At 47.7% G+C, this 12813-nt stretch overlaps 1 protein-coding gene across 1 annotated transcript in view; it reads left to right on the top strand.

Annotated features, from left to right (window-relative positions):
- Positions 1-12813, top strand: part of Brca2 (BRCA2 DNA repair associated) — a 42318-nt gene that overhangs the window by 28653 nt on the left and 852 nt on the right. The window contains exons 18-26 of the mRNA XM_036171913.1: positions 651-1005; positions 2199-2354; positions 2441-2585; positions 4143-4264; positions 5377-5569; positions 5905-6068; positions 6157-6295; positions 11071-11312; positions 11666-11803. Coding sequence (XP_036027806.1) covers positions 651-1005; positions 2199-2354; positions 2441-2585; positions 4143-4264; positions 5377-5569; positions 5905-6068; positions 6157-6295; positions 11071-11312; positions 11666-11803 — 1654 coding nt within the window. The remainder of the gene's footprint in view (positions 1-650; positions 1006-2198; positions 2355-2440; positions 2586-4142; positions 4265-5376; positions 5570-5904; positions 6069-6156; positions 6296-11070; positions 11313-11665; positions 11804-12813) is intronic.

Raw genomic sequence — 12813 nt, 5'->3', positions numbered from 1 at the left:
AATTTTTAAAAATATTTATTTATTTGTGAGTGCACCTGGGTATACCCATGTGCTCATATGCATATGTGGATGTGTCCTCCTGTATGTATGCATGAGGCAGAAGGCATCTGGTGCCCTCCACTCGCATGCTCTGCCTGGTCCTTTGAGGTGGGGTCTCCCTGAACCTAGAACTCATGTTTTCTTGGCTAGTCTGGAAGCCAGCAATCCTCAGCAGTCCCCCTGTCTCCAGCTACCCTAGAGCTGGGGTTACAGGCATGTACTCTACACCAGCTTGTTAGTAGGTGCTAGGACCTAACACCTGGTCCTATCTGGTCTTTGTGATAGTGCCACAAAGCTCTCTCAACTGCCCTGTATGTCTCCAGCCCAGTGCGCTAACTACTACTTTTTTTTTTTTTTTCTCGAGACAGTTTCTCTGTATAGCTTTATGCCTTTCCTGAAACTCGCTTTAGAGACCAGGCTGGCCTGGAACTCACAGAGATTCACCTGCCTCTGCCTCCCGAGTAATGGGATTAAAGGCGTGTGCCACCACCGCCTAGCTAAATGACTTTTTGGGGGGGGGCGCTAACTACTTCTTAAGGATTCATGGCTTTGTTTACAGTGAGACCCCAGGGGTACAGTTCCTAAAATCAGCATTTTCATTTCCTCTTCAGATATGATGTGGAAATTGACAGCAGCAGCAGATCAGCTCTAAAGAAGATCCTGGAAAGGGATGATACAGCCGCAAAAACACTCGTTCTCTGTGTTTCTGACGTCATTTCACCAAGCACAAGTGTATCTGAAACCTCAGGCAGCAAAAGTAGTGGTGCTGATCCCAAGAGCCTAGACACGATTGAACTCACAGACGGATGGTATGCCGTCAAGGCCCAGCTAGACCCTCCACTTGTGGCTCTTGTGAAGAGCGGGAGACTGACTGTGGGTCAGAAGATCATTACCTACGGTGCAGAGCTGGTGGGCTCTCCTGATGCCTGTGCACCTCTGGAAGCCCCGGACTCTCTTAGGCTAAAGGTAAATTAAACTACTGCACAGCTGGGCAAGAACCAGCCTGAGAGTCTGTTATAGTCTAGAGAGGCAATTAACTGAAATGTGTTTATTTTTGACATAAAGGATAGCATCTCTTAACAATGTACTGGTAATATAAGAAGCAAATTTTTCTAAGGTTTTTCACTGGCTAGGAGAGGCAGAGCTATTTCTTGAGCTAAATGCAGTTACAGTTACTGAATAAGAGTCAGTCCTGGGGTTCGGGATTTAGCTCAGTGGTAGAGCGATTGCCTAGCAAGCTCAAGGCCCTGGGTTTGATCCTCAGCTCCAAAAAAAAAAGAGTCAGTCCTGTACCAGAATCGAGTTTAGGTACCTGTGCTTCTGTCTCCTCTCCTGGCACTGGGATTCCAAGTGCCTGCCTCCACTCCCCAGCATTTCAATGGTTCTGGAGCTAAAACTCAGATCCTCATGTGGACAGGGCAAGTGCCTTACCAACTGAGCCATCTCCCACGCACTAATGTATTCTATTAGAAATATTTAAATAACATTGATGTTTTGTAGCAGAAGTGAGCGTGCAAACATACATGTGTTGCTAGGGGATCAGCTCCTGTATATGCTAGGCAAGTGCTCTGTAGAAACATTCTTGAGAAGTATATGTTGAAGTATTTTCCCTTTTGTATAGTTTTTCTGCTTACTCACTTTTTTTTATCAGTCATCTTTATGAGATATTTAAAAGTGAATTTTTTAAAAAGTTTATTTTTTGAGTAGGAGTGTTTTGCCTGCCTATGCACCATAAGCATGCAGTTCTCTCAGAGGCCAGAAGAGGGAATTGGATCCCCTGGAACCGGAGTTGTGAACCATCATGTGGGTGCTGGGAACTGAACCCAGGTCCTCTGCAAAAGCAGCAAGTGCTCTTAACTGCTGAGCCATCTTTTCATCACCACCCCTACACACACACAAGTGAATTTTTTTTTTTTTTTTTTTTTTTTTTTTTGAGACAGGGTTTCTCTTTGTAGCCCTGGCTGTCCTAGAACTCGCTTTGTAGACCATGCTGGCCTCGAACTCACAGAGATCCGCCTGCCTCTGCCTCCCAAGTGTTGGGATTAAAGGCGTGCGCCACCACCACTCACTCAAGTGAATATTCTTAAACCATCCCAAAAGATCCAGAGTTGTAGAGTAGAATCAGTATGTCTTTAACTTCTGCTCTTGACCTCCTGCAGATTTCCGCCAACAGCACTCGGCCCGCTCGCTGGCACAGCAAGCTGGGGTTCTTTGGCGACCCCAGGCCTTTCCCTCTGCCCTTGTCCTCACTGTTCAGTGACGGAGGAAGCGTTGGCTGTGTGGACGTCGTCGTTCAGAGAGTGTACCCTCTACAGGTACGGCGCCTTTTGAAGCTTACCATGTGGTTTCTTTCCTTGGCGCGAATCTGAGTGTGTTCCTTCCTGTTTCAATACATTGTCAGTGGGTGGAGAAGACGGCATCTGGCTTGTATGTATTTCGTAATGAGAGAGAAGAGGAGAAGGAGGCAGTGAGGTTTGCAGGGGCCCAGCAGAAGAAACTGGAGGCCTTGTTCACCAAAATCCAGGCAGAGTTTAAAGACCCAGAAGGTAAAATGGGCTTCATGTTACAAATTGTTGTTTCTCATGTTTTATAACTGTGAATTCTTATTAGTAATTGATGCTTTTTAAATTCTGCATCTGATTTTAATTTATTTATTTATTTATTTATTTATTTATTTATTTATTTATTTATTTATTTTGAGCTGAGGATCGAACCCAGGGCCTTGTGCTTGCAAGGCAAGCGCTCTACCACTGAGCTAAATCCCCAACCCCCTGATTTTATTTTCAACCTACAAATGTCACACATATGCAGAAATGGAAATTAAACTGACCCTGACTGTCGTTGCTTCTTTGAGAGCTGAGCTTTTAGGCAATGGTCTGAGACAGTGAAAGGCGGCAGCATGTCTCAGGGTCCTCAAATAAGTTCTCTTTCTCTCATTTAGAGGCAGGGGCTCACAAAGTTGATCGACCTGGCCTTGTACTCACCCTAGCTCAGGCAGTCCTTCACCTTTCCATCCTCCTGCCTTGGCCTCCAGAGGAGCTGGGGTGCAGGCCTGCCCCCCCCTTCGTATGCTGGGTTTCAGTATCTAGGGAATTCTGGTGTCAGGGCAAGGGTGGCCCAGAAGAGCCAGCCAGACTAGCGTCCTCCAGGTCCCTGCCACGCCTCTTCCCCAGCATCTGTCCAGCTGTGCACCAGCATGTGCCATTGAAGCTGGGAGTGTCTGAGGATCAAAACTCCAGGAACTAGGTAGGCTCGTTCCCACACACCGACCTTCACTATAAACGACTCAGGGTTCCCTTTTCCAGTCATCTTTGTGTTGTTAAAGATGATGTTTTCGTGCATTTCCTCAGAACTTTTTGTAGGTGTAATATATGTGTATCTGTAGAAAGATTAGGGGCTGGAGAGATGACTCAGTAGCTAAGAGCACTTCCTACTCTTCAGAAGACCTGAGTTCAGTTCCCAGCACCCACAACCACAGGTAACTCCAGCTCTAGGGGTCCCAGGACTCTTGAGGCCTTCACAGCACTCCACATAAGTGTCATGCTTTCATAGAAACACACATCACATACTCAAGCAAAATTTTAAAATAAGGATTGGACTTCCACTATTTTATTTATTTAAAATTATCACCAGATTATACTGCTTTCCTGAATAAGTGAATCAATATGAGAAACAAGTTATTTAAATTACAAGTTACAAATTAATCTAATTCCATAAGCCCCTGTATATGCCGTTGTAACCGAGAATGCACCAGTTTCTCTGTCTTTTTTTTTTTTTTTAAACAAGGAAACTTTTAGTTGATAGGTGGTCTTTAAAATATTTTCTATTCCATTCATTCACTGATTGTGTGTGCATGTCACACAGCACACATACAGAAGAAGTAAGGGACAACTTAGAGTCAGCTCTCTCCTGCCTCGTGGGCTCTGGGGCTCGGACCAGGTTGGTAGACTTGGTAACTGGTACCATTACCAGCTGGGCCATCCCGCTGCTCTTGGTGCCCTTTGATTGCCTGTTCTCTCTCCTCTGGGCAATTTTGCTTGACTTTGTAGTTACGCTCCTAAGGTCTGGGTTTAGCCAATCAATGATGCCTCCTTCGTCCCCAGAAGACAGAGCACAGCGGTGTGTGCTGTCCCGTGCACTCACAAGGCAGCAGGTCCATGCTCTGCAGGATGGTGCGGAGCTCTATGCAGCAGTCCAGAGTGCATCAGACCCCGACCACCTTGAGGTGAGGAAGAGCTGGGGACAAGCTTCAGTCCCCAGCCCTGTGGGAAGCTGTTCTCCTGCTGGTTGGTATAGCAAGTCCATGCTGAAATGCTACATCTTTCAGGATGACTCCTGTGGCAAGTTTTTAATTCTGTATCAAATATGAGTTTCATATATTAAAGTAACATGGTTTAAAATGCCAGGCAAAAGGCCAGAGAGATAGCTCAGTAGGCAAAGTCTCCTGCCACCAACCCTGACAGCCTGGTTCAATCCCTGGGACTCATGTGAAGGAAGGAGAGAATCAACTCCTTCCAGTTTCCTCTGACCTCTACACACCCAAAATAAATATGAATATGTGTGTGTGTGTGTGTGTGTGTGTGTGTGTGTGTGTGTGTGTATTTTAGCCAGCTGTGTGGCACGTTTGTGTTCCAAGCACTCTGGGGACCGAGAGGCAGGATGGCAAGATATGTGCCTGGGAGACACAACAAAATTCTGTCTGGAGAGATGGCTTAGTGGTTAAGAATGCTCGAGCCCTGTAGAGGACCCAAATTGGGTTCCCAGTACCCGTGGCTGGCGTTCACAACCACCTATAACTGCAGCTCCACATGCACACATAAAATAAATAGACGAACATACAAAACTTCAAAAATTGTATCTGCTCTTCCAAAGATGAACTATGAGGTTAAATTATTAAATTAAACTTCTCACACAGGAGATAAGGATAAAAGCCATTGAGCCAGCCTCTCCCATGTCACCTGTGCAGGTACTGATTCTCTGTGTGCCTCACTTTCATTGGCTCAATGTGGAAATGATAATAGCACACACATCATGGCGTGCTTGTGAAGATCAAGTGAGTTAGGACATTTACCAGACGTACATCCGTGGTTCTGTTAGTGTCCATTCGTGTCAGCCATGAAGTGTAGGCGCGCTGGTTGTGGTTAGAGAACACTAAGTGTTGGGGGTCTGTCACAAGGGCACAGGCAGTGTGAGGTCCCTGAGAGCCTGGTGTGATAAAATGGATAATGGGTACACACCCTCAGCGGGGTGGGGTCTGTTGCGTTTCTCCTGTAAGGCAGCCCAGCTGGGGTAGGCAGGATTGCCCTGTGGCTGCTCTGATGTTTTCAATGCTCACAGGCTTGTTTCAGTGAAGAGCAGCTGCGAGCCTTGAACAACCACAGACAGATGTTGAACGACAAGAAACAAGCACAGATCCAGTCCGTCTTCCGGAAGGCCTTGGAGTCCGCTGAGCAAGAGGCGGGCTTATCAAGGGATGTCACACCTGTGTGGAAGCTGCGTGTGACAAGCTACAAGGGAGAGGAAAAATCATGTGAGTGTGCAAAGTTCAGTTTTGTTAAGTTAAAAAGTGAACTTAAGCTGAGTGGTGGAGGTGCACTCCTTTTATCCCAGCACTCAGGAGGCAATGGCAGGTGGGTCTCTGTAAGTTCAAGGCCTGCCTGATCTACAGACATCCAAGGCTACACAGAGAAACTATGTCTCGAAAAACCAAAAGAAAAAAGCTTACAAATGACAAGTGAAATATAAAATTCATGTATATCAAGTGAATAAAATGGGCTGTGAGCACCCACGAAACCCTCGGGTCTTCACTAAATGTTTCAGCAAATGGTCACCAGTGTGCCGGTCATGTCCTGTCTCTCCAAACAGCTCTGTTGAGTATCTGGCGTCCGTCATCAGACCTACAGTCCCTGTTAATAGAAGGAAAGAGATACAAAATCTATCATCTTGCGGTATCGAAATCGAGGAGTAAATTTGAACGACTTAGCATCCAGTTAACAGCTACGAAAAGAACTCAGTATCAGCAGCTACCGGTCTGCACCTCTCCTTATACATTTCCATTTTGATAAATGCATAGCGCTTCCCAGAGTCTCTGCACACTGACTGTTCTCTTTCCTGCAGGCTGCCAATGAAACCTTAGCCCAGGTTTACCAGCCGAGGGAGCCCCTTCACTTCAGCAGACTGTTAGAGCCGGCCTTTCGGCCTCCTTGTTCTGAAGTGGACCTTGTAGGAGTTGTGGTCTCTGTTGTAAAAACAACAGGTAATGTACGGTGTGTTAATGTAGTCTTTTGTGAATTCTCTCGAAGAACATTGCTTGTCAAGCTTTAAACTAATAACTAGCTAGTGGAGCTACACTGATAAGCTGTGTAGTGATGTGAAAGTAACCTGTGTGTTTGCTTATGTGTATTTTTCTGTATGTGTGTGGGTGTGCCAGCAGAATGGGGGGTCAGAGAACAACCTAGAGGAGTCTTCTCTCTTCTTCCATCAGGCCCAGATTTCAAACTCAGGTCATCAGGCTTGATGGCAGAGTACCTTTACCACAGAGCCGTCTGTTGGCCATTGGCCTCTTTGCTTTTCTTTCTTTCTTTTTTTTTTTTTTTTTTTTGGTTTTCTGAGACAGGGTTTCTCTATGTAGTTTTGGAGCCTGTCCTGGAACTTGCTCTATAGACCAGGCTGGCCTCGAACTCACAGAGATCCGCCTGTCTCTGCCTCCTGAGTGCTGGGATTAAAGGAGTGCACCACCACTGCCTGGCCTCTTTTCTTAATAAAAAGCAATGTGATAGTATTTAAGGAGAAGGATTATATTCTGTTCTGTGCTGTTTAACTTTGTAGAGTTTTGTTGTTGCTGTTTTGTTTTGTTGTTTTTTGTTTTGTTTTGTTTTTGTTTTGAGCTGAGGATCGAACCCAAGGCCTTGCACTTGCTAGGCAAGCGCTCTACCACTGAGCTAAATCCCCAACCCTTGTTTTTTTTTTAATTAACTGTGATCAAATACTTATATTTAGTGGAACATTTAAACCTCCGATCTCTTCAGCTTTTAGTATTCTCCAACACCTTGGCTGGATTCTTCTCTCTTACTTGTAGCTCTGGGAATCAAACTGAAGGCTCACAATGCTAGGCAGATGTTTTTACCATGAACTCTGTCCCGCCCTGTTTTGTTGTGCGTTTATCTACGGAGCCGTTTCCTTTCCTACAGAAGGGCAGCACAGATGTCAGAGTCCAGCTGCGATCTCTGTGGAGGCAACACAGCCTTCCATTTCTTCATCGGTTACTGTATTCAGACCCTTAGCTCCTAGCTCTCCAGCCATGTGACATGTCCTGGTTGCAGTCTCTGAGGCTGCACTCACTGTTCCACGGACAGCTGTGGTGGCTTTTGGTGCCTTCACGTTGCTGGTCAAGTGTAAGAGACCCTTCCTAACAGGAGCAGTGTCCGAGTCTGTCCCAAACCAGCGCTCTCTCTCTGACCTCGTTTCCTCCTTGGCACTGCTCAGCACCTGACAGCATCCCCCCACACCCATCCCCTCTGGGATGTGACGCTGTAGGAACAGGGCACTGTCTCTCACTCTTATAGCAGTGCATGCCAGGCAGTGGTGGCGCACACCTTTGATCCCAGCACTTGGGAGGCAGAGGCAGGCAGAACTCTGTGAGTTCGAGGCCAGCCTGGTCTACAGAGCTAATTTCAGGACAGGCTCCAAAGCTACACAAAGAATCTCTGTCTCAAAAAAACCAAAAGACAACAAAACCACAAAAAACAACAACAACCAGAAAGCACTGCGTGGTGTAGGACAGGCTCTTTCCTCAGTGTTGGCTGTCAGTTTCCCATCCCGCCCTTCTCTGGCAGCTCACTAGCCTTTCGGTTGTATTGGTGTTTTGTTTTGTTTCTCAGCCCTGACACGGCTTCTGAAAGTTCCCCTTCTTTTGTCTCTGCGCCTGCCTGTCTGCTCCTTGGGAGCCCGCCCGCCTCAGGAGTGCCAGTTGTCTTGTGTGACAGGACATTTGTTTCTGCTTTCACTTGGCTCTTTCCATTGTATTTCTGTCGATCCACTCTGTGTCCTTCATTTTGCTTCCTGTGTACAGTGTGTGCATCTTGGTCACTTCTCGGGTGTGGATCTGGCCCGTTGTGCCGTCAGCTTCTTCGTAGGTCCTGCTGGCTCCCTTCCATCTTTCAGATCTGGTTGTTACCTCCAATCCAGAGGCTTCGTAGTGACTGTGTGGCCTGAAGCTCCGGAGCAGAGTCACTTTGGAAAACTGTAGGAATTTTCTTGTTGGGGGGCGGGGGGACGTTCCTTATGGGTTATGTTCTGTGTGTCTGTGCTTGCTGACCTCCCTCCCTTCTCCTTCCCCCTTCCCCGCTGTGATTATCTGATTGGGGCTTTTCTCTGACCCTTGTCTTATTAAGCCACATTGCCATGTCATTCCCTGTCATCGGTCACGCTGTGTCTGGACACATTTGATTGTGATAGAGGGTGGGTGGCTTATTTGCATTCCATCAGTATTTCTTGAGTGAGTGTTACATGCCAGGTGCTTAGCGGCTAAGAACCCCTTCCCAGGAGCACTCTGGGGGTGGAGGAGATTACAGACAAAGAAAACAATATGAGTGCCTGAGGGAAGGAGTGAGGTCGGAAGAAGAGCCTTCAGAAAAGACCCCACTGACATTTGTGTTGGACCAAAAGAAGCTGAGAGAGAAGCATGTGACCGGGACAGCTTCCCAGGAAGACCGTGCCAGGACCTGTAGGCTTTGGCAGAGGAGGGAGAGGCAGGGAAGAGCCCGGTTGTGGGGGGAGGGGGGAGCACGTGTGCGGAGGCCGGAGGACGAGACAACTTTATGGAGATGGTTCTTTTTGTACTTGATGCTGGACTCAGACCATCAGGCTTGCGCAGCAGCCCCCGTTACCTCTTGAGCCATCTCGCTGGCTCCCCCGTATATATTGTAACTTTTACATAAAGGCTGATGGGAGGTTTCAAGTAGAGGAAGGACAGGCTTTGACCCTTCACATATTACCTGAACTATTACATTGGAAATTGGATATGGAGGGTGTGAGTACAGATGGACTCCTGGAGGAAGCCATGGTGAGAATCTAGGCAGGGAGGGTGAGGAAGCAGACAGAAGCCATGGGCGTGGTGAGCAGCAGACCCTGGTTACATTGTGAAGGTGGAGGAAAGAGTGGTGTGTCCAAGCTACGGAAGACTGGGGTTGCCACTTGCTGAAAAGGAAGAACTTGAAAACAACCCATGGGGAACATGGTTTGCAAGTGGAGTCTCAGCCACATGAGAAGCTGCTGAGGAGATGTGGTAGATTGACAGCTGTGTTTACAGACATCTGCTTGGGGCAGTGCTCAGAGCTGAAGGTACAATTTTAGTGCCATCGGTACCGGTGAGATGCAAAGCCAGGAGACTGAATGAGGTCGCTCTGAGGGGACTAAGGAGAGACAGAGGACTCAGTTTGACACTTGGATGTTCAGAGATGGGCAGATAGAAAAGAAGCAGTGCTCTGTGTGTGGTGAAGCCTGTCTGAAGCACTGGTGTGAGGTGAGGTCCAAGACTTGGTAGTTGGACTTGGCATCGTGGAAGAGCCCTTTCTTGAAGAGAGGGACTGGCTGGCTGAGTAGAACAAGGAAGCAGAGGGGTAGAAATGGTGGGTGTGGTTCCTTTATGCATGTCTTTTCAAAGAGAAGGAAAAGGAAAGCAGTTGTTAGAATCGGGACCAGGAGACTGGCTTTCAGATGAAAGTTACAGGCACACTCGGGGCACACTGTGCTGGAGAAGCCAAGAAAGTAAAGACTGACACTGGGCAGTCAGCACCTGACACCTGCTGTCCAGTCACTCTGTGATGAGATAGGCCTTAGCCAGCAGCAGACAGGCCAAAGAACTTTGGACCACAAATGCAGGAGTTGATGGAGAGGTAGACATCTGCATAGATTCAAAAAGGCAGGAAATAAATACCCAAGAAAGTAGGGGAGACTGGTCGGGGTGCATCCCTGTGCCTGCCCAGGTCCAGGGGAGGACAGGCTGGTCTAGCTGCATCCCTGTGCCTGCCCAGGTCCAGGGGAGGAGAGGCTGGTCTAGGTGCATCCCTGTGCCTGCCCAGGTCCAGTGGAGGAAAGACTGGTCTAGCTGCATCCCTGTGCCTGCCCAGGTCCAGTGGAGGAAAGACTGGTCTAGGTGCATCCCTGTGCCTGCCCAGGTCCCAGCCAACCATAGCTCTCCACAAGTCTCCTCCACTTTCTGAGCACATCTTTGCTTTCTGGCAACACATGTTGCTGCCAGTTCATTGTGTTCCCTGCCGCAGTCCTGCATTGACTCTGGTTCCAAGTGGGAAGCGATCATAAAGCTAAGAGTCACTCGGAGAAGCATGTTTCCCTCCTGGGGCAACTACCCTGAGTCTGGTCCTCCTTTGCTCCTCCAGGCCGTACCTGTTTGGTTTCTTGTCAGCCTTCCTCATTTCTTGGCAAAAAAAAAAAAAAAGAAAAAGAAAAAGAAAAAAGAAAGAAAGTCTGTGTTTTCTGTCTTCTTCCTGTTCTGCAGGTGACACTGGAGTCTTTCTGGTGTGCTTTTCCCACTTAGCACTGTCTTGGGATTTTCTTCATTCTTTTCACAGCTGCCTGGAAAAGCATAGTGTGGGTGCAGCACAGCTACCCCAGTGTGAGAGCTGATAAGGCTTGTTTCCAACATTTTATAAGTGCAGACAGAACTGCCTGAGGGACCTGGGTGCAGCGTCAGCATGGCCCTTGCTCCCATTATTTTACTGTTACTGGGCGTCTGTCTCAGAGTGGACTGTAGATAAGAGTGCCAGCTGGACAGGTAAGATGTCCATAGCTTTGCTAGACAGTGCCACCTTTTTCCCCAGAAGGATGGATCAGATCTGCACCCTCCCCAGCAGTGTATCTGTGTATCTGCTGCCCCATGACTTCGGAATGTTTGCCACTGAAATGTTAACACTGTAAGCAAGGCTTACAGGACTCTTATCTCCTAGGACAAACAAGTAGATCATTGTCCTAGCAACCGTAAAGATAACGTTGGCTTTCTCTTCATTCTAGGTCTTGCTCCTGTGGTCTACCTGTCAGATGAATGTCTTAATCTAGTAGTGGTAAAGTTTGGGGTAGACCTTAATGAAGACATCCAGCCCCGTGTGCTGATCGCTGCGAGCAACCTCCAGTGGTACCCTGAGTCCAGATCAGGAATGCCGGCTTTATTTGCGGGGGGCTTTTCCATATTCTCCACCAGTCCAAAGGAGGTCTACTTTCAGGAGAGAGTCAACAGAATGAAGCAGGCTATCGAGGTGAGATTAGAGAGTAGGAAGCAGGAACACAGGTGCCTGGAGAGTGCCTTCAGCCCAGGGTGTCCACACATGAGCACAGGAGCTCGCTCCCACCCTCCTCCACTCACCCCTCAGGGGAGTTGGTTTACACTGATGTGAGTGCTTGGCAGTTGCTATGGAATTTTAAGTGTGTCCCCACACCTGCGATTCCAGAACTTGAGTGCCAGCCTCCTCTACAGAGTGAGCACCAGACCCTAGCTAAACAACAAACAAAAAATGGGACTCATTCTTTTGTTCTGGATGTTTTATTTCTGAAAGAACATCAGTGTGTGAATTAGCAACTCAGGACACGGCTTTTCCACTTATTCTCTTAGAATATCGACACATTTTACAAGGAGGCAGAAAAGAAGCTTTCACATCTGCTTCATGGAGACAGTCCCCAGTGGCCCACCCCGACTAAAGCCTCCACCTGCCCTGCCCCAGAGCTCCTTGCTACAGGAGGCCAGTTCGTGGTAAGCTGTCAGTCTGAGAAGTCACGTTGGGAAGTAACAGGTGTTCTGGCGAGCACGAGGTGTAACTAAACTGCATTTAACCTGTGGCTAGCTCACTGTAGCTGCTGTATGTGGAAACTAACTTATTTGTTGAAGTATGAATGTAAAACTTTGGGAGCAAACTACGTTGTTGGCAGTCCACGTTCATGTTGTAAAGCCTTTTGCCTGTTCCCATTGCTACAAGAGCTGCCCATACATACCATTTGCTGGCTGTGGTAGTGTTTCAGCTCAGCTGGCTCATTAAGTCGTGGGAGGCATCTGATGGCCAGGGCTGACTGGACAGGTGGCACGGCCCAGCACCCTCCCGCAGTAAGCAGTCCTCACTGCACACACGAGAGCCGGGGTTAGTCAGACTGGCCAGGGAGGAAGCTAACGGTTGTCATGATGGGGACTAGAGCAAAGTGAGAGAGAAAGGAGCCAGAACCCCAGGCAGGCCGCTGGGCCTCGGCAGGTAAAGGTGCTTGTGGCTCAGCCTGGGGATTGCTCTCTGTGACCCACCTGGTGGAGTGGAGAACCGACTCCCACAGTGGACCCCTGACCTCCACAGGTGTGCTGGAGCATGGGAATGCTCGCGTGCTTACACACATGCACAACATGTACACACGCAAAATAAGTCAGTGTTCAGAAAAAGAGCAAGAAGTAGTAATGAGGCAGGGTGTGTTCTTAAAACGATTCTGTCGTTTTCAGCTCTGTAAGGCTTTGGGAAAGTTAAAGCATAAACGATGTCATGTTTTGTTTTTTTGTTTGTTTGTTTTTTTTAATCTTGTGTTAGGAGTTCATTTTCCTTTTCTAGTCATTTTTAGATGCTCTTGTGCGAAATTATTTCCTGTGGGATAGGAATAACAGTGTGAATGTTTTTGATACCATCTATCCTTCAGCAATTGGATAAGAAAGAACGTGTCCTCTGTTTTTTAATGAAAGGTTAAGTTTTATTTTGTTTACATACACGTACATATTATGACAGGCTCCTT

This window comes from Onychomys torridus, chromosome 22 (assembly GCF_903995425.1).
Source record: "Onychomys torridus chromosome 22, mOncTor1.1, whole genome shotgun sequence".
In the NCBI taxonomy this organism is placed as follows: domain Eukaryota; kingdom Metazoa; phylum Chordata; class Mammalia; order Rodentia; family Cricetidae; genus Onychomys; species Onychomys torridus.
Note: the sequence above shows the minus strand (reverse complement) of the source record. Positions and strands in the feature narration are given on the sequence as shown.